Source organism: Toxotes jaculatrix, chromosome 20, assembly GCF_017976425.1.
Source record: "Toxotes jaculatrix isolate fToxJac2 chromosome 20, fToxJac2.pri, whole genome shotgun sequence".
Lineage (NCBI taxonomy): Eukaryota > Metazoa > Chordata > Actinopteri > Toxotidae > Toxotes > Toxotes jaculatrix.
The window spans coordinates 17795617-17817950 of record NC_054413.1 but is presented as its reverse complement, the minus strand read 5'-3'; the positions used below and the strand labels follow the sequence as shown (position 1 = coordinate 17817950).

The 22334-nt window shown below is 40.9% G+C and overlaps 1 protein-coding gene across 5 annotated transcripts in view; it reads right to left on the bottom strand.

Annotated features, from left to right (window-relative positions):
* The window catches only part of slc12a7b (solute carrier family 12 member 7b), a 51608-nt gene that overhangs the window by 25206 nt on the left and 4068 nt on the right, over positions 1–22334 (bottom strand). The window contains exon 1 of one of the 5 annotated variants that reach the window (XM_041065928.1): positions 13942–14343. The exons of the other annotated variants lie outside the window; for them this stretch is intronic. Coding sequence (XP_040921862.1) covers positions 13942–14068 — 127 coding nt within the window. The 5' untranslated portion in view covers positions 14069–14343. Of the gene's footprint in view, positions 1–13941; positions 14344–22334 lie in introns of those variants that run through there. 5 annotated transcript variants of the gene reach the window in all.

The following is a 22334-nucleotide window of genomic DNA, read 5'->3' as shown; positions in this document are numbered from 1 at the left end:
TGTCTATACATGTCTGTCAGTCTGAGTACATATAATCCTAACTGTTTGTGTAAATGCCAATGTGTGTGTACGTGCGACTGTCCTTTGGTGCGCTGTGGCAAACAGTCCTGCGGGACATGGTCCAGATTTATATACAGTAGCAACAGTGGCCTAGTTAACAGATGTTAGCCTCTGTGAACATTACACATGTTGCCATCTACCTTGGGCTAATTTATTCAGATTCCTGAAAAAGCATATTCATGTGCAAACATGATCGGATCCAGTAGGACTGCAGTTTGTCGATAAAAAGGACTTACACAAAGGTGGAATAAGACTGACTTTAAACTGAGCAACGTCCGTTTACCCACTTGGACATTGCTATAGCATCACCAAATGAAGAAGTGAATGATTAGCAGTCTGGTTTATGCTATCAAAAAGCAATAAGCTATCGCTCCGTCTGGGTTCTAATCTGGGGGAGAAAAGGTTCAGATCATGCTGAGCTAAAATAATTTCTACAACCCCGTCCAGCTCTGCCACTCCTAATCAGTTCAGCTCTGACAGTTATGATGACTGACCAGGTACATACAGCGAAAAATGGCAGCCTGCTCCTTGATGCTATTTCCCATCCTGCATTGTCCAAAGTCCTACCGTCAGCTGTTCTCATGTCAGTTCAGGAATGCTGATAATGCACTGCGCATTCAAACTTGTTCAGAACAAGCAAATGAAATATATATATTTATATATATGTATTAGCAAGTATGCACCTGGTCTGGAGAGACTGAGAGAGAAGACGAAAGCTGCTTGGAGGTTGTGAATGCACGTGACCTGAAGAAACTGATAATGGATGCAAAACATGTCTGGGCTTAAAAGCCCGACAGTGACTCCTGCTAAATGGATCTTTGTCTCATCAGACTGATCCTGTGATTCTGTTACATGTGCACTTTACTATAAAGTATGTGGCCTGATGTGGAATCTGTTTATAATGGAGCTTCGTGAAGGCTTACTCATAAATTACTGGAGCAGCATCGAAGTGAAGCTTCTGTCAATACTCAAACATCTGCAAAGGTTGAAGCTAATCAAACCTAAAGCCGCACTGAAGCAGTGAACCTGATTTTTGGTGAACAGTATCTGAATGGAGTTAACAGTCTTTTTGCAGAGGATGTTCTATGTGGGTTACCTCATTAACTACAAAACTACATCTGCGCGGCAAACTTTTTTTTTTTCTACTCGGTACAATGAAAGGTGTTTATGTGCTGTATTTAATGGTTTGGCAGTAAAAGAGTGCATGCAGGGTTACGCTGCATCTCCTTTATTGTGTTTGTCATCTTCTCTACACTTCCCCTTCTTACTTCACATGTACTGTATATAAACATAGTGTTGCCCGAATACAAATCCCTACCACCAGACCTGACATCACTGTGGTCAGTGAAGTCAAACCTGCGATCAAGGCCGGGGCCATCAAAGTCTACAGGCATGTTTTCCATCTGAGACATTTAAATCTGCCGCTGAAGTAAAACGTTTTTTGAAATATGTTGCAGTTACAGTTTCGTGTCTAATATGGTCATGACAGCAGTGGACACATTCTGCTTTACTCCTTCCCCATTTCCCACACTAACATGTCCAGTCGTAAGATATGCATGCAGTCATTTGTAACATGTCAAGTCAACTTACCAGCCAAAGAAAGTGACGGCAACCAACTACAGCCTATAAAATGAAACATAAACCTAGATATTAACCGAGATTAAGTGCTCTTGAATGAATAAATGAATGAATGAATGAATGCGTTGTATTTTTCTTAAGTTATTTCAAATAACTAAGACCAGACAAGATCAGACCAGACTGCAAATGGTGAGCTGAACAGTGGAACTGCCTAAACTTCCAGCCACAAACCAGGCTGTAAGCCAAGAGAAGTTGACCGAGGCTGAACAGTTGGTAGTCACTGATCTGATGTACTTACTATTTTTTTCTGTTGGTATGAAAACAAGTTTCCACACAAAAGAGGGCCACTGATGATCTGTACCTGCACGTGGTCGCTTTAAGAATTATCACCCAACTCTGCAGCTCTACAGTACTTTTATGGTAGGTAATTTACTGCAGTGTTTACTCTCACCACGCTCAGGAAACCTATTTCCAGCTGCAGGAAACAAATATTTTCAACAGACAGATTTTTTTTTTTATTTTCCAGATAGATGCTGATGGTGCCCAGTGACTGTAGTTAAGTACATGTACTGTAAACAGGATTTAATTTGTAAAACTGCCCTGTGTGACCTTTTTTGATATAAGAAGTCATATTCAGTAGCTTTGTATCAGTCAGCTTTGTATGCAACTAGTTATTATTCATTATGTCGGGCATGTTAACCAGGCTGCCATGATTTGTGCTTTGAGATAATATGCTGATTTATGCAACGCTGTCAAAAAATTGCTGGCAATATTTTCGAACTTGAATGTGTTTAAACCAGAACCCAAGCGACCCAGTGATAATAAAAATTGAGAAAGAGAGAAGGGCGAAACCTCTTGTGTAATTGCTGATGAATGAATGCAGGTGTTTTTGATGGTGAGAGCTGTGCACATGTTCCACTTCTGCAGGTGGCAAGGAGAGTTTCTCTGTGCTGAAGCACATTAGGTGACCCCGAAAAATATGACATTGCTAAAGGGTATATGCTATGCAAGAGGCAATGACCATATTCAAAGCAACACCGATTAAATCAACCCTCTCTGGTAAAAACACCAACATCCTCTTCTCTGATAATTCCCTAATGAAAGAGATTTCATACCTTTCCTATCAGGGAATCATGCAATTCATTCCATTAGAAAAATGCAAATCAACACTGCTTGCAATAGGTACACACAGGTATGTTTGTAAGAGTAAACAGTTCACCACCATTCTAACTTACTTATTTAGTAATGAATGTGGATGGTTTTGAAATTCCCGACTTTTGGTGTATGCTAGACTGCTTTCACCATCTGAGATGTAAAGCGTTTTTACATTACAGTGAGTGATGTTACATAAGAGAGGGGGATTCTCTGATTTTGCCGCTGCACGTTACACAGTAGAAGGTGATTATGAGTCAGAATAGTAGATGGTCATTTGTCATTAGTGAAAGAGGAATAGCACCCTCTTCCGCTAACACTTCTTTTCTAAGTTCTTCTCAGTATTTTGTGTTTGTGATCACATCTGTGGCTAAAAAAAAAAGAAAAAAAAATCTGTGGAGAAGCTTGGGATAAAGTCAGATTTTATCAGATTCACCAGCAGGTACAGGTAGAGTTCAGGATGTGCTAATGGTTTGGCTCAGCCTCTCTGGTCACTGTGGAGTAATAAATGACCATGCATCCTATTTATAACCACTAAGCTGCACACTGTGACGACACTGTAAGCTGCCTAACACTGCCAGAGTTAGCCCACGGCTCATTGGACCAAGCAAAAAAAAAAAAAAAAGATGGAGGTAAAAAAGATAGAGCTGGAGGAAACATAGCAAGTCTAGACACTGCAAGTCAAAATCAGTTCTTTTAGCTCAAGATTAATGTAAAACGAAACAAAAATATCAGCTCAAAGCTTAAAAAGCAGCAAACACAAAAAAACTAACTTACTGCATTTATATGGACTTTTGAAAAGCACCTTGTTTACCTGCTGGAGAGCAAATCAGTGCATGTATTTTAAGGATGGACCACAGTTCATGCAAATGTCATGACTTTTGACTCTGAGTGTCTCTAACAACAGAAGCACTGCAAAGCTCTTTGTTGATTAATACTTCTCCATCACTTACACAATTCACACTAAATCTGTTACAAGGACAAAACAACCTAATGTCTGATTTTTCATTGGCGGAATAATTTATCTCGAGGAGAAACATTACACAATACAACTAGCTCTAATGCAGGTGTGCTACAAAGAGACCATCAATAAAACAAGTGTCCTCATAAACCTGCCCCATAAAAAAGAAAAAAGCACAGATCAGTATATAAGTATTATACACTTTACCAAATATCCTCAATGTAGTCACAATCTATTAGCTCAAATATAGTTTTGCTAGTTAAGGGCAAATGAAGGACTACTTTGGTTAAGAAAAAAACACTTACCCTTCCGTCGAGAGCCTCCCCTGTGCTCCATTCTGAGGAGCGGGGCTGAAAAGGGGGGTGGAAGGGATGGGGTCCTATTAGTGGTCCCTGGGGAACTCCAGTAATGGGGGTCTCAAGTATAGAGATACTGCTAGTGAGATGCAAAAGTCAGGAATGCTGCCTGTGCTGTGTGGATAATGTGAGGATCAGCTATTTCTGTGACAGAGTGTGTGGGTGTTTGTGTTTGTGTGTGTGTGAAAAGTGGCCTGTGACGACGATGTCAACGACATCAGCCATGCATCACAGAGCGCCCTCACCCTCCCACCGACAGACCTGCACACACACACGCACGCACACACACACACACGCACACACACGCACACGCACACACACACACACACGCGCGCACGCGCACGCGCACGCACGCACACACACACACACACACACACACACACACACACACACACACACACACACCTCCCTGAGCTTCTGGTCCCTGCAACACACACACGAATGCGCATGCATGTTTGAACACACACACTAAGGGGGTGGAGCAAAGAAAGCGAGGGAAGCCAAAAGCAGTAGTGAAACAGACCTACAGGTTTAGGGGAATGTGATAAGAGAGAGAAGGTGGGATGGATGGATGGATATATACACATGTGCAGGAAAAACAGCAGCAGTGAGACAGCAAGAGAAAGCTGAAAATAAAACTAAGTCAAAGCAATCTTGACTTCTTCTTTGTGGAAAGCAGATTGTGGTGCTGAGGAAGCAGAGGAAGAACTGTGCAGCCAAAGTAAACACTATGCAGTATATCATTCTGAATCAATGACTGTTTGCTATTTTAAACCACAGGTGCTGCCTCAGTGAGCAGTTTCATTTACTGTCTGACCTCCTGACTGACCTCCAGGGTGCCGTAGGTGGAGGTGGACAATTGATCGGCAAAGCACAGGGAGCACACAGGACAACACACCCGGAAGCTATGACAACAAACTGTACTTTATGGGATGTCTGTATGGAGCTATGCAATCCTGTGCATCTTTACAATAATAATGTCCACAGTTTTAAAGTGAACAGACTTCTGTTAATGTTCTGTATATGTTAGCTAGAAAGAGTCAAAGATGTGCTACAGGCCCACAAACACAGCAGACACAGCAGGTCTGCTCCAGTCTTTCCCCCAAAGTGTTTGTGAACCTAGTACCCTGCTGTCTACCTTTTTGTCTTGCCCATTAAGCTGTCCGTCCAAGAGCATGTGAAGTGGGCTATAATCACTTAACCAGATTAGGCTAATCCTGACCTTTTTATAAAACACAGAAGCCATGTCGAGGCTCCAGGGCCGAGGAAGATACGACTTTAAATCCACAGACAAATTGCAGCTCAATTTCTTCTGGTCACTGGCTGCCCAGCAGTCAGGTGAGTGACCTTCAAGCGGTAACATATTGTCTGTAGGTGATTTAGTTAGACTCATTGTCCTGAGCTACATACACGGAGAGTTTTTACTATGACAATATGTCGGAAGAGAGAAAAATCGTTCAATTCAGAAACTGTGACAGTGTCCACCCAGCTTTCAATCGCCATGGGAAGACAAAACTGAACATCCGCTGCCGGCATCATTAAATTGACAGATGTGTCAAGGCAGAGCTTAAAGAGGGGCTATCAAATCACACAGTAAGAAGGATTTAGTAGTATCAAGCTTTACTTGGTTTGATGTCAGATGGCTGCTATTAAAGTTATTTTGTGTGTATGTGTGCGCACATGCATAAGTGTCTGTGCGTTGCACTTAATGATGTCCTAAGCCTTTAAACCCTTCAGGTAAACAACACTGTCTGTTACGCAACACACAGCATGGGCGGGAGAGAGAGGACAGAGAGACAATGGTTACTGACAGCGTGTACTACTGTCAATATAGGGTCTAGGATTTAGTGGATAAATTAAACCATCCATACTATGGTGAAGTGAGTGACATGAGTTAAATACGTGAGAAGAAGGTAACAGTCTGTGGGACAAGCTATTAATTTTTGATCATGTGACATATATATACACACACACACACACATATATGTCACTTTCATCACATTATATATATAATGTGATGAAAGTGGAATATATGGGATTGTGACAGAAAGAAAAAAGGGAGAGAATAGGGGTCAGCCAAGGGTAGTTGGATCAATGTTACTTAGTCCTGCTTACACCTGAATGTGTAAACACTAAGCATGAGACGAGTGAGTAAAAAAAAAAAAAAGCTTATTAGTGACTGCTGGCTCAGTTTATGTGCTTTTAAAAAATTCACTCCACTGCCTCTACTAAATGTTTACTAACAGACTTTTCTTTGATGGAATATCTATACATTTGTAATGAACAGAACTGCATGTTCTATTCCTCATATTTTTTTTTTTTTATGTCTACTGTTCTCTTGCATTTCCACAGCTACATCCATCATGTCCCAAAGTTACATGAAATGGAAACAAATCTTCGACAATTCAAGGTAGTCTGCTCTTATTCAACATACAAGAGTTGTGAAAGCATTTTTTGAAAGAACATATTAATGACAAATAGCGAGAGGTGTGGGTGGAACAGAAACCACTGAAAATGTATTGATTACACAAGACTAATGTAATTCTAAATATTCAGAAATCCATCTGTACTTTAAATTGCAAAATCAAAAGTCATCACAAGTAAATACAGTGAAACAGTATTTGGTCATTTCACTTAGTCCCTCCCTTTTGTTATGACAGAAAGTGCAAATGAATCATGACCATGTGAGACTGACAATAAAGTCATCTGACTTCTCGCCACACTCCCCTCAAAGCAAAGCAGAAAGACTCTGGAAATCACTCAGTCTCAGAGAGACAGAGAGAGAGAGAGAGCGAGAGATAAAGAGAGGGAAAGAGAACCACTACCTTACCCAGGTTAGTCCGTCCTTCTCCAGATGGTGTCACTATCTCACAATTTAAAGGAAACTGCACATACATACAAACCTCTCCTTTCACTATGAAGTGTAGCTGTAGTTGGCAAGCTAAATTCTTAAATTCCATCCTGAATCAGACCACACCCATCTCAAACCCTTCTCTAATAACTTCCACTGTCCACTTTAAATGTAGCCAAGGCAATTTAGAGAGATCCGATGGGCTCTAGGAACCAGATGTTGGTCGTACTACCAACATGTGGTTCCAGGAGTTTGGGTGTGTTTGATAAAGGGGATGGCGGGAGGTGTTTAGAAGAGAGGAGTTATAAGAACAGCAGCTCTTAAGTTGGCAGTGATTTAGTGTCAAACTTTTTTTTTTTCAACATAGAGCTTCCATCTGGTTAAAACATGGCTTTTCAGCTTGATGACTGTTTTGAACTATTATGAGATAATCATAGCCTGCATTTCCCACATCACAGAAACCTTGGCTTCTCACCAACGGTGGAGCTAGTAAACAATTAGTAAACATACAACCACTTCCTAATAAATCACTTAAGATTTATTGTCTTCCTCAAAACTGATATAAAAAGCATAAAGGAAAATCAAAAGTACTCCGCACCACTTTCAAACAGTTCAAAACCACTGCTGTGTATATGTGGTGTCTGAGCACGAGTGTGTGTGTGTGATGCCTGAACTTGAGGCGCCTCACATCTGATAATGGAAATGTAGGCACATCAATAACACTGACCCAGTACTTAGCTGTGGGGAGTAAGATTGCTAATAGCTATTGTTGGTGACCACATCCAACAGTAGGAACATTTCATAGCTATTACTCAGCTTTTACCAAAGAACTACTTTAATTATGCTAACACCATGTCAGCTGGCATTAATCAGTACTGCCACATCCACAATATGCATAATTTAAACTGATGAAAAATGGTTTACCAGTTAACAAGCGCCAAAGCTCAAGCATAAGAGCTCTGTGGGTGGAGCACCTTACACATAAACTGAGGTACATAACAAGGCTAAACACCAGTGACTATTTGGACTTAAGCATTATGTAAAGCTGACAAGAGAGGATCGTCACCATACATCACTATAAAAGACATCTGATTTATTAGTTTTCTTAACATGGACAGTGTTTGCACTGTCCATGAACCTATGTTGACAAAAGTCATGTGCACCCTGAGGGCCTCACATAAACTACAGCTGATAGGGAGAGAATAGATAGACGGGGGAACAGAAAAAGCCACAAAAATGTATGTGCTCGCTGGCTGAGGGCTTATCAGAGACACCATATTGAGAACAAGGAACCGGTGGTGGGGAGATCACTGAACAGGAAATAGCAAGCAGCAGTCAGAGAAGGTAGGACTGGTGGTCTCAACCCTCCAGTGAGCAAGGATTAAAACACACACATTTGGAAAGTTGCTGGACGTCTGATGACAGTTTGATGTGTGTACATTATGTACATTATATTTTGCTTATAGGTGAATAATAGCTGAGGACTCACCTTGAATCTTTTCTCTAGTTCCATTATGTCCTGATCTTAGCAAGCCTCTAAGTTGTTCTCAGCATGTGTAGATAGGACATGTTCTGGTTCCTTAACCTGCCCTGTTTGGCCAAATCTCAGTGAAGTTTAGACTTCATCTAAACTGTTTAGCAAATGCTTGAGGCTTAACAGACGAGGTACCTTATGCTGTGGATGTCTTTGCTGGTCATTAAGTATGAGGTACAAATGTTCATTTTTCAGTAATGGACTTGATTAACAAAAATATTGTGTGGGCTTACAAATCATTTTATGTCATGTCCTGTTGCTTCACTCACTCCCTAAATTGCTAAAGAAAAATTATTTTCCCTCCCTTCTTCCATCTCTCCTCTGCGTCCATTTCTCCCTTACTGACACCCACCCGTCAGCATGTTACACCACAAGGGAAAGCACAAAGTCCACCTTGACTAATATATCTATTTATTGGAAATAAATTTGAATGCGTGAATATATTTTATATGTTAGAGAGTTGTTCATGGGTTGTATGGATGCTCAAGGAGAATTTCCTACTTAACAACCTATTAATCTAATCACAAGCAACTCACAAACAAGAAACAAGACTCACAAAGCATTAGGCAACAATGGGCATAACAAAAATGTATAACACCATGTGTGGAGAACACGTTTTAATAATGTTTCCATGACCCATGTATAGGGTGCAAGCACCGATGTTCAGTAATGGTGTCTGACTGAACTGCTGTGTTGCAGATGGAACAAGCAGAACCAAGTAATGTGGCCAATGCAAACACAGAGTTGAGCAACATTGCAGGGCCAGGCTGGACACACGCTGCAGTATAAATATCCTAAAGCAAAAAAAAGAGTTTCCAAACTCTGAGACCAGAACCAGGTCTGTACCTGTGTCATCAAGACCTGTCCCAAAGTGAGGCAGAATCATACCGTCAAATTATAAGACCTGGCCTGCCCAACGTTATATTTTAGGCATTCTTTGTTTAAAGAGAAAAAGATACGCTCTAGAGTACAGAATAAGGCAGAAGGAAATTATAACAGCCAATAAACCTTTCCTCTTACATCTCTTACCATTGGCTGGTGAGCTTCTCTCCGTTTTAAATTTTACATTTCAAACAGTCATAAGCCAGAACAGAATTATGTAGAAGCATAACCACAGGTCACTGTGTTCCCACACTGAAGGAGTTCTCCCTGAATCATTGGGGGATTATGAGAAGCTCCCCTCTGGCAAATCGTTGCTTTATTTCATCCATTACTGATGGCAGCCTGGCAAGCTAACGCAACGCAAAGGAACAGTATATGCGTGAGGATATGGTGCAATTTATGACAGAAAAAGATAAGAACGATCTCTGAGGAAAAAACATCGACATGAAGTGTGACTAGGTTTAGATTTGCAACGATTAGTAGATTAATCTATTAGTTAATTAGTTAAGTCTATTAGTCGATCGAGCAAATTAAACTGCTAAAATTATTTCAACTTTTCAATAACATTTTTCCAATAAAAAGTGTCAAACTCCCTGATTTTAATTGCTGGGGTTCACTGTTTTCTGATGTGTTGTAATTTGATTTTAGAAACTGATCTTTAGTTGTAGTACTAATAGCTAAGACTGCAACTGACAAAACAACTGGCTGATTAAGTAACTAGTTCATTAACAGAAGATCAGTGTGGTCCAAAAATAAAAATCCCAGTCCAGTGTAATTTTATCTCTGTTGTTTCTGTTTAACTATTTAACTATTCTTTTTAGAAGAAAAAAATGAATTGGTTTTAGGTCCTTCATGCAGTCACAGCTTACTCACCTAGATTGATTGAAGAAGCTAGTTTACAAAAAAAAAGTAATTCCAACCTCAACATCAGACAGTCATTATGCTTTTATGACAGTTGGCTTAAAGCATATTACATGTGCCGCTTTTGAAAAATACAACTAGCAACATAGGCAGTATGCAAAAGCATGGGAGGTTACAGAGTTAACAACATAATAGGGAGAGAAGGAGAAACAAAAATACAGACAGCCACATACAGAAAACAGCTTTAAACAGAACCAGACCTGCCTGGGAAATAAACAGGAAACACATGTCTAGGACAGATGGGCACACAGACGAACGGACAGAGGCAGCAGCAGTGCCCCAGGCACTTGGTCAGGTCACCTGCTTAGTTTCAGCTTAAACAACACTGAAATAAGGTTGTATGTTACAAGAGCATGTTTGCATTTAGCTTGCAAACAAGTGATTTATCACTGGGTCACAACCAGCCACTGCCGACACTTATACTACTACTGCTGAAGCCATAAGATCCACATCATACCAATTCTCTGTCAGTTATTAACAAGGCGTGGCTCTGTGCAGCTTTGTCCTGAGTACTGAGTAGGTTTCCATGTGTACCACAATTAAGAGACCGTCTCCGTCCACAACATCGTGATCTGATGAAATCCTCTATGTCCTATCCAACAGGGAATATAAGACACAAAGATCCCTCATAGATTTTATTCATCTAAACAATTCCTAATATGGCAGGAACTGAAAGTAAGACTCAGTAAAAGGCTAAAGAATTCTTGAAACACAGAAACATCACATTCTCATGACAGATCAGTTTCCAGAGAAACTAACAAAGATTGGTTACATTACTCAGCAGTACGTAGTCAAATAGAAACCTCCAGTCCAGCAACACACAGTGACACATACAGCGCACTGGCACGATCATATCGCTGCAACAACAATGAAGGAGGTTTCAAATTTTTTAAAAAGTTCCTCCGAGGTCAAACACACCGCTTAATACGAAAGTGTTTCCCTGGCAAAAGACAAATCTAGCTCTTTCAATCGGTTTTAATCTGAACATACAAAGCTGGGCGAAACAAAGTTATCACGCTGTCATGTATAGTCTTGCTTTTTTTGCTAACCACTTGATACACAGCTACGCTTTGTGTCATTCTAAAGCAGACAAAACAGGACAGGCTGGCCACAAACAGCTTTATGTGTCAACACCCAAGCAGCGGATGGTTTTCTAAAATTCTAGTGGCTTGTCTGTAAATTGTGTAAGGAAATGGAAAGTGGAGTGTGACAGCTGATAAAATCAGCCAAGGTTCAGGCTGTTTGAGCTGGTGACATTTGGTTAAGTTTGCATTTGTGTGGCTGACTTGGGAGGAGTCAAACAGCTTCTGTTTTACTTATGCACAAGACTACGCTTTAATCCATTTCTTCTTCTTAGAAAAAAGGACAAACTGTGAAGAAGAAGAAGAAAACACTGACTCTAACACACCCAAAAGATAACAGAGGTTAAAAACCATCTGCTCTATGTTTTCACTGACCTGATGCTGTACCGCTGGGGTATTAAATAAATATGCCAGAGGTTAAACTGGACCTCCTGATTGTGGGCTCATGAGATGGAGAGTTGGCTGGGACACCAAGTCAGTTTCAGGAGGGAATAAGCAACGGAAATATAAAGAACCAGTAAAGGGAGAGGAGGACAAAGAGGGAATTCAGTGTGTGAATGAGAAGAACTGGAGTCCATTACATTACAGCATGGGGGTGGAGTCTCACCTCCCCCCACTCAGCCAACGGGATGCAAGCCAGAGGGATAATCAATAACAGTGACTGCTTTTTGACTCAGTCCTGCACAACATGGTCATGAGCCAACAACATTTATGCTATCAATAGCCCTCCCTTGCAAATCACACACAACTGGCAGCTTCAACCGTTCTACCTTCCCAGTCCATCCAGCCTGCCGTGACCATATTATACCCATTAAGTATACAACTACGATGCAGTTTGTGTCTTCTGTTCTGACTGGGGAAGATAAGCTTGAATCATTTGTAGATTACCTGTGGATTTGTGTACACACATAGAATTGCCTCCCTTAAAACAGCATCACTGCAAACAAAAGAGAGTGTGTGGTCCCGATGCCTCTACAAGCCAAGTTACAGCACATAATTTTGTGGTTTCAGATGCAGTGAATGGCCATTGTGATATGTCAACCCCTGCTCTCCCACTATTGTTGCTACTACAGCCTTTGTCAGAGAGAAATGGTTTGCATGTGCACAAACATGCGCAGGGAAAACCAAAGCACGCCACAGTATGATATCCTGCATAACCATCAAAATAAAATGCCATTCTCTCTCCCACAGTCTGTAAAATCTTACCCAGCATGCAGCCGTAATTGCAGCTCTACAGCAGAAATTAAATACTGGGAACTGATTTGCTCAGCACCATATGAAGCGCTGTAAAAGCAGCAGCTTCACTTGCAGCAGTCTGGCAAAACACAGAGTATTAGAGAGGAGTTTGTTAAATATGCACTCCATGACCTCTCCTTGCTGAATATTCTAAAAAAAACCAACCCAAAAAACTGAAGCTTGAAAATGTTGCCCTGGCTGTGTGCCTTCAGTACAGGTTGACATCAGGCTGGCAGAGGCCCGAGAGAAGGGAGAACGTTTTGTTCCAACACCAAATCTCTGATGTTACATTCATGTACATGTCCAGTTAGAATGAACAGCACGAGATGGAAAGCTGGGTAAATTTCCTGGGTGTCAGGAGGTATTCAGATAGTAGGGAAAAGATAAGCCAGCTGTTAAGTCCGCAAAGTTGGCCTTCTACCAACTGTGAGCTCAACCCATACAGGCTATATAGTGTATCAGACTTCACAAAGTACATTGTGGTTCTCTAATTTGTAACTTGTAATTTGATGAACTCCATTTATAATACAACTACAAGTTATATTTAAGTAAGTAAATATGTATGTATGTGTCAAGGGAATATGTGTCATGCCTGAGCCAAGGCATTGTGTAAAAATTCTGTTATCCTGTTGTTTGTTACACACTAAAGTGTGTGGGTCCATGAGTGTCCCAGTTAGACCAAATGGGTTAGTCCTGTGTTTGTCAGGAACTGTGACGGAATAAAGGACAAAAAAAAAAAAAAGGAACAGAGCAGAATAAAAGTGGTTTTCTGAGAAAGTACACTGAAAACAAGAATTAAATAAAAGAAAACGCAGGCAACTGGGGGGGTGGAATGGAGAGGGACAATGGGAAATAGGAGAGAGATTTGGGCCACAGGGGAAACACTGGAATGGAACAAAAATTCATGTCATACTCCCTTGAATGGCAGTAGCGTGTGAGGGAAACCCTCATCTCACGCAGTTGCTGGAAAATGAACGAGCCTTCCCTAAAATTCACCGTCTTCCCTACACATTATCCGCCCACACACGGCCCATAAACAGTTTTTTTTTCTGAAAAACACAGGCAACGGTAACCTGTGCAATAAAACCAAATGATCTGCCTGCACTGGACACTGTAAGCAAAGTCTGGAACTTTCCAGAAAACCCAGTATTTCTCTAGGTTAAGATGTGTTCCATCTTTTTAAAAAGCACAAATATTAGACAAGTCTCACTTCAGAATTTAAATCTGTTCAACATGAAAAGGTGTAAACTTTGAATCAGCATTATATACTTCCTGAATGTGGTTATCACCCACCTGATGGAGCTAAATAAAACAACATCTTATCTCACCTGTGGTGTCCTCCTCTTCCTCTTTCAGTACGTTGTTGTCATCTACATCCTCCTCCTCCTCCTCATTGCCCTCTTTTGCCTTTCTCGCGCTGTCCTTCACCGGGACCACAGTGAAGTTGGTAGGCATTTTTACACCATGTGCTTGCTCTCAAAGTCTCCTGTTTGTCACACTCTTATCTCTTTCTCTTTCCTCCTCCCTCTCCGCTCTGTTCTGCTGCTCCACTCTCTCTTCCTCCGTCTAGTAGCTGTCACTCTCTCTCTCTCCTGCTCTTGTCCTCAGCCGTTTGCCGTTTTTTTTCCCCTGACTTACTGCCCTGATGTGCTAAACTCTCCTGGACAGATGTTGGGTCTTATTTCTGAGTTTTTGTTCCTATTGCTAAGATTTTACTGTACACCCATGTGACCGGCTCCCCCCCTCACACACACAGACACACACACACACACACACAATGATCCAAATATGGCAGAGCAGAACTGCCCCGCCCAATGGGGGCTGGACACACAAACACACAGAAAACATGACATGCATTTGTGCACATGAGTGTGTGAGCGCAGACATACACGGCTCTTTCTGTGCCTGAGGCCAGATCCTCTGCCCAGGAATGTCGCTCTGTCTCACACACAACAAAAGCCGGCAGTGTCAGCCTTTGTTCAAAGAGAGGAGGAAGCCCAGGGCTGCTCCACTAAGGAAAGTTTTCACACACAAATACACACGTATACATCTCCTCACTTCCTATGCAGTGTTATTTGACCCCATGTGCATAGTCTGAAGTGGGCAGGGCTGATTTAAAGACATATACCGGTCCTCTAAACACACACTGCTATAGAGGGCTAGCCCATGTGCATGCACATGCTAACACACCCATTAAACATCTGCATTAAATGTACATCTCAATATTAATGTACTGTATGTTACTGGGAAAATGCACTTAGCAGGAGGATGGGAAACTGAGGGAGACAGCCGAATCGATACAAGTGTCAGCTTTATGCTCTTATCTCTTCAACCTCGGAAATACGAGGTACAGCGCTGACATTAGAGACAAACACTCCGTTGCATCTGAGAATAACATGATTGTTGTTAGATTTAAAGCCTAAGAAAATACATTTAGAGGCACTTTTTTTCAACATAGATAATATGGGGCTAAGGAGAATTTTAAAAAAGTCATCTCATTGTCTATTTCTTCAAATATCTCTGCCATCAAGCTGTGAATCCTGTGTATCACCATTATTCAGTAGCAGCAATGTATCGCTGCTTATATTTAAGTCCATCAGTTGACCTTAACACTAATCCAAAAACAATGAGTCATTTCCACAGGGTAAAGACTGAAAGTGACACAAGGCATTAGGTCTCACACCAAGTAAACAACACCCCTGTGTGATGGGAAATGCTAAAGGAAACCATGCTGGAGGAAAAAGCCACAGCATGAGAGGCAGATGTCCAGTTCTTTCATAATGTTGCAGCCCTAAAACTTCATGTGGATGCTAAATATCTGGAGTCCCACCCAGAACAAGTTAACCCCCCCCCCCCCCCCCCCCCCCCCCTCGAGTTCCCCAACATGACGACATACAAGATCAATACAGTCAACGGAAGGGTGGGGGCTGCAGGAAACAGAAAAGGGAGGAGGTAGAGCTGAAGGGAAGAGAATCAAAAAAGACAAAGATCGGTGGGCAGAGTGAAGAATTTGGAGGAAAATATTGTTTAGCAACTTAGACCTGGCTTAAGAAAGTTCATTTCTGAATACTGAACCAGAGTAAGAATTTCACCTGCCACTACTGAGACAATTCCTGAACACTTTCAGTTTCATTCACTACAGATGTAAGCAGTCTTTGACTACAGAAACCTTTTGGAACTTACAAATACCTATTTGTATATAACTAGGTTAGTTAGGTTGCTATGTACTTGCTATGTATTTGTACTTGTACTCTTCAGAGACAGAAGGATTCAACCTGTTACTGCAATTTACAATTTATTTATTCTGATCTGCCGCAAAAGTTCACTAACAGACAAATACAAGCTTTTCAGTTACATTTCTTAGAACTGAAATTGTTAGATTTAGCTTGGTGTTACTGAAATAAGAACCTTAATACTTTTCTGTTTCTGGTCCCTATGTTCTCCCAAAATGCTTATGTACTGTCAGAGAAAACATAGTGGTCCCATAGCAAATAAAAAAAAATAAAATATAAAAAAACATGTTTAACTGTTTTCTCACTGATAAATACTGTCCAAGGGCCACATTAAACCATAAACTCAGCTCGTCTCATTTTCTCAATTTCAAACTAAGAACAAGACGTAACGTCTGAAAACTGTAATAGCTCCCTCTGTAAAATCTGTCAGCCATCCATCCAATCAGGTATTTCAGAAATACTTTATGGAGATGGCCAGGTCAGGTTTCAGGGAGATGTAATAATTTCCAGTAAGTGGGTGTGGTTTCAAATATGGTACTGGACTCAGGCTACATGCAAATGAAAATTTAAGTGATTGTGACTGATATCTACTGCGCTGTCTAAAGCAACTACCATTTATAGCATCCCATGGTTTCTGTGCAGGAATGGGATTAATAAAATACAGTGTTCAGACCTGTGAATATTCACAAAGTTATTGTGCTCTTGCTAAGGTAACAAAGAGGCCACTTATCTACTCCCTGCTCAGTGGATAAGCAGTGATGTAACTGACATCCACTGATTATGTGGCCAGACAGCCTGACTGCTTCCCAGGGACGGTCAGTGCATCCAGGCCAGGAGGACAATGTCCCTTTTATGAGAGAGTTTACAACACACATTTTGAGACTCAGAACTAAAATTGTGCTTATGGCTAAATGCTGTGCAATAAGCAGTGTCCAGACGGTTTTTCTCCATGTCATGTTTGACACAATGTTTCACAGCCGACGCACAATATGAAAACACAGGAGCATAAGGGTATTTGTTACATAACACCACTCTAGTCTCAGCTGTTGCTCTAAAAGAAGAATAGGAAGAGAAAATAACGAAAAATAAAATATCAAAAATAGACAAAAAACTAAAGACTTTACTGATATCACATTTTCCCAATGGACAAACTGCACTTACAATAGTACAATACACTTCTACAATACTGTACTGAATGTGTCTATACCAGTGAAAGGAATACTATAACTATGGTGATCTAGCCAACCAGAACACATGGGGGGGGGGGGGTAAATTATTAAATGGGGTAAACTGCAAAGCTTGTAGAAACCCCACCCAAGAAGAGTCGAAGCAGTTGAATTGCTGCCAAAGAGTCTGAAGACTTTTATAAATGAAAGATTTCAGTTTTTGATTTTTTCATAAATTCGCAAAAATTTCTAAAAACTTAAAAAAATAAAAGGAAAAAGGTGAAGGGGTCTGAAAACTTTTTGAGGCCACTGTATGGTCACAGTGATGAACTCCTCTGCCCAGAAAAACAGTTCAACTTTTTCTCCACGGGCTCAGATTTCTAACCCCAAAATAGGCTTATTGATTCATTCGACAAGGGAAGATGGGAGGAGACTGGATACGCAACAGATACACCAAGTACAGCTCAAGGACACTAGTCTTGGGGGGATTAGAATAGTGAGGGAAATAGCACCGTACCCAAAAAGTACCCAGGACTCCAACATGGCTAGAGCACTCGAAAAGACAGGAATCTGTTTACATCTGCAATTTTTATTTTAATTATTGGTATTATAGGTAAAACTATTAGAATATTATGGCTGAAAACAGTTTGTTTTATCTACAATAATGTTAGTGCCGTTTTATTCCAAATTAATAATGACTGAGTATTTAAAAATAAGCATATACTGCTCTGCAGGACTGGGACAAAGCAAAAACTAAAACTACTTCTACATTCTGACAGCAGCAAGCTCGCAAAGTCAGCAAACATCACTCAGCTGTCTCTGACCAGTCTGCCCTGCTCAAGATCCTTCAAGTAATACACTAAGCCCCCACCTGACTGAGGGTGGAGATTTAGTATACAACTGAGAGTGCCCTCTGGAGGGGGCAGGAGGAAAAACAAAGACTAAACCTTCCCCTAACCCTACAATCAAAATTAACACCTAGAAAGAAATAATGGAGGGCAACAGGCTAGAATAACATGTCTCTTTATCATGTCATGTGATGTTTGAGTCATTGACTTGGTCACATGTCATCTTTCCTTCTCTCTGTTACTTCCTCGTGCCTTTAAAAGTGCACTGCATGATTCTGCATTGCATTTTAGCTCCAACTGGTTTCAGGTGCTTTGAGTCTCCTCTGCTGAAGGCTAAAAATGAGACACTGCTGCCCTCGTTGGATCGCACCTGGAAATGCACCAGTTCCTCCACCTCCATGAAGAAACATATTTGTAAATAGTTTTGTATTTTGTACAAATGTAGCCCAACCAGCCTTTTCAGTCAGCCTTTTCAGTCCCTTTCTGAAACACTGCCATGACATTTGTTCACTGAAGTTTATCGGTCAAGGAGACCGTAGTCAAGTCTGCAGCAAAGACGTAAATTCTGTGAAAAAATCTATTTAATGAAGAGATGTGAAAATTCCATTAGTCACAATCACCATGTATTAACTGAGGATAGGTAAATGCTACTCTCTGCATGATTGAAGGCATCATGAAGTCATGAAGACTTTACTGCACACATGGACAGCAGCATCTCAGGTAACAGTGCACTTGTCTGCCAGTCATCCATTAAACACCATATTTGGCTCAACAGGCTCAGGTGACACTTTCCTCTCTTTTGGAGGCGTTCCCACTTTATACAGTATTTCTTTTTACCCTTTTTTCCCCCGTAAATCCTGCGTCCTGTGCCATCAGGGCTAATTTCAGGTTTTAACTGAAATTACTTTCCTGTAAACTGTTTCTGTGAAATTTCCCTTTCGGTTTTTCATTAAATGGCACAGACAACTGACAGTTTTCACAGGAGAACAGACAAAACAGTCTAAAAAAAAAAATGATTGATGATTGTTTCATAGTAAGTCAATGAAAGAAAGCAATGCTTAAAAAAAATCTTTGAAAATCTGGTTTCAAAGATACACTTCTGTGGTTACACTTACAGGATCACTTCACTGAGCTTCATTCATATCAGCCAACGAGCGAGTTCAGAAAAAAAACCAGAAGCTGACTCAAGTGTTTTGTGAGCTCAGTTCCTTTTTGGGCAGACGGCTCAGTACAAGTCATGAGAGACGCTGGAAATGATTGAAGCTTCTGCTGTATCAGTTTCATCTGCGGGGTTTGACTGTATTGCAGTCATTTAGGCTGCTTGTGAGAGGGGTGGGGTTACGGAGGTTATCCTTAGGCTCTTCATTCAGACACAAGCAGAACATGATACTCACACGATGCGTCTCTCTACACATTTCTGACATCTGATATCCACTGATGCCTCCAACAAGGAGCCCCTGCTATACCTAGATGTCTTTTCTCCTTGTATATAACTGGGGTGGACACAATAATGTGAACACCTAAACAAGATCATGCAGAAATTAAACATTAAAAAAAACAGAATTACTAAAATTAATGTTTCCTTTTTGTTGAGACACAGAAAGGTGTTTATTCAACTCTGTAGTATTTTTTCTGTAATAATTGTTTTACGTTATTTCTTTTTGCAATAAAATAAACAATTTGCTATAGAGCTGAATCAGCATCTTTTAGAATTCACAAGGGCAGCAGGGCTGTTGTAAGGAGGCATAACATCGTCTGTTCACGTCTCTGTGCCTGCTCCCTGATGTCATTTCAAAGGTAAATTTTGCTCTCCACAGACCTCATTTGGCTTTATTTTGTTCTACAACAGTATTTATTTGGTGTATTTATTGCAATGGCAAAGACAATAAGGCCCAAATGACTCCCACTAAATGCCTTACTTAGCCTTTCACATGCTGCTGACCAAGAGCTGGAAAATCCCATGACTACCCACACCAAATGTAGACAACCACCTGGGGAGAAATAGGTTATGTAGTATTTGCCACATCTGTTCACTATCTGTTCAGTAGCAATGGCTTTCAGCTGCTACTGTCATAAATCTGACTACATTGTGTCTGAAACAAACCCTAGCTTTTATGTACAGAGCATTAGAAGAGATAAGAACATGGATTTCAGGTTGATTACTTTAGTGTTTCCATATCCAGTGAGTCCAGTGCATTGATTAGCAGATATTATGCACAATAATAGTCTGTTGGTTAATGCGATCTTTCCAAACTGCTGACTGGGCGCTGCAAAAGATCTTTTGTGAGCGACCGCCAGTGAACTGTGTCTTTGTAGTTCAACAGGATGGAGGCTCTTCTCCAGAGAAACGATCAGCTGATTGCAGAACATTAAGTACAGGAGAGTCCCAGTTCATTTTTTCATGCATATCAAATGGATATTTCGAGCTGATTAATTTAGTTACAACCGAAACCTGCAGTGTTTCTGGCTTCTCGCCAAACAACAGCTGATCACAGATCTGAACTAAGTCTCTGACTCATATTTATTTATAGCTTTTGCTACTTGCAAATAATGAAAGCTAAACTTAATGAGATCTGATAAGGGATTGAACAGGATTCAGATCTGGTAAGGAGATTTGATACTGGATTTGGATTCGATAAAATGCTATCAAACCCCAACCCTATTTGGCTGCATACGAACACCAGCTGAGGAGAGCACTTTAGCCAGAGACAAAGACACGTTTAATTTTGGCCTGTTATCAAGTTACTCGTGGAATTAACATGAATTAGCGACAGCTGATGTGATCTGATGCCACCAGATTCGTTAGCGCTGGATATTAGTTAATCTGTGTATTTTACCTACCTCTGTATCTGAGCTCACTTCATGTGCTCCCAAATCATTTTTCACACTATAGATAAAAAAAAAAAAAAAAGCTCTCACTGTAGGCTGTCGAACGGAGGAGCATCGATGCAACACTAGCAGAGCCGATATTCCAGTGGATCATTATCCATAAGATTCTGGACATCTTATTCATCGCCATCATCATCATCATCATAATGTTCTGTGAATATTGAGGTAGTGGTTGTTGTCATCAGGACATGTTTTGTAATTGTTTACTCTACATCCAGTATCAGCCCCTATGTTCAGATCCAGCTAGACCAATCAATGAGCCAGGCCAATACATGAGCTCATATTAGCTGACTGCAGGTATATCATATCTGTGTATATGCTGGACAACACATGACAGGTAACAGTGCAGTTACAGAAATGCCAAACTAGGTTTGAGGTCATTTAACGGTCATTTAACACATGGTTCCCACAGCATGTAAAGTTCAGACTGCACACACACACGCCAGCCATATCTTGTTGACAGCTGCAGAATTGTGTCAAACTGTGGTCAATCTCTGTCAGGATAGGGGGAAAAAGAAAATGAAGGCAGTAAAATTCTTGTGAGACACAGAATTAGACCTCCCCTGAATCTCAGGTGATGACATACGTCGTATAGCGAGTAATGACTCCACGATGATAACGCGGTTATTTTTAAAGGTACTGATAGCTACAGAAAACAGTCTCTGATGAGTCATGACAGGAGTTGGCAACACAGATACAGTACTGTCCTCTACTAGGAGCAATTCAACCCATACATTGATGGCGGCCCACCACAACATCAACAGTGACTGCAACATTTTGATTTTCTTTTTTTTATTATTATCATCATAATTATTATTATTTCAAATGGGTAAATTCTTATTTCATTGTAACACTGTGTGCGGCCCATCGATTCGCTCAGTCCCTCCTCACCCCTCTGTCTCTCTCGCTCTCTCTCACAAACACGTTGATAATCTCTGTGAATCAAAACACTGAATCCCAACATGTTCATGCACGAGAAGAAGGACTGTCGTTGCCTTTTCCCCGCAAAGAAGGCAGCTAGCATAGCCGCTTCTGTCAATATCAACCGCTCAGGAGAGTGAATAAAGTTGATGTTAATCCTTTAACTCTGCTGCTGAATGTTTGCCCCCCTCAACCCACATGAATATTAAAAAGCACTTTCACATCCTCTCCCACAGCAGTCAGCATGCTGCTGTGGAGAGCCAGCTCGGACGAGAAGCAACAGGTGAGAGAGACAGAGCTGTGTGTGTTGCTCAGTTATTTATTTGTCACAAAGTACTTATATATGGCACTTATTACCCCTCATTATGGTCACATGTATACTGTAGAACTAATATAATGCTCTTGGATGAAGGGCATGACATTACTGTTGACCTTTGAAAACAAATGACCCCATTCAGAAAAAAAAAATCACTTGATAAAAACGTAATTTTCTTGGTTGGGCTAAACTGTGTGCAGTAAAATAGGAGTAAAGTTTTGTGAAAACCCTTCTGTCTGACCAGCGAGGGACACACCCCTCCTCCTGAGGGAACAAACATCCCACGCAGGACTGCCAGCAGACTGGGAGGCCACACAGGAGCAGGAGCAGATATAGTGGACGCACCGG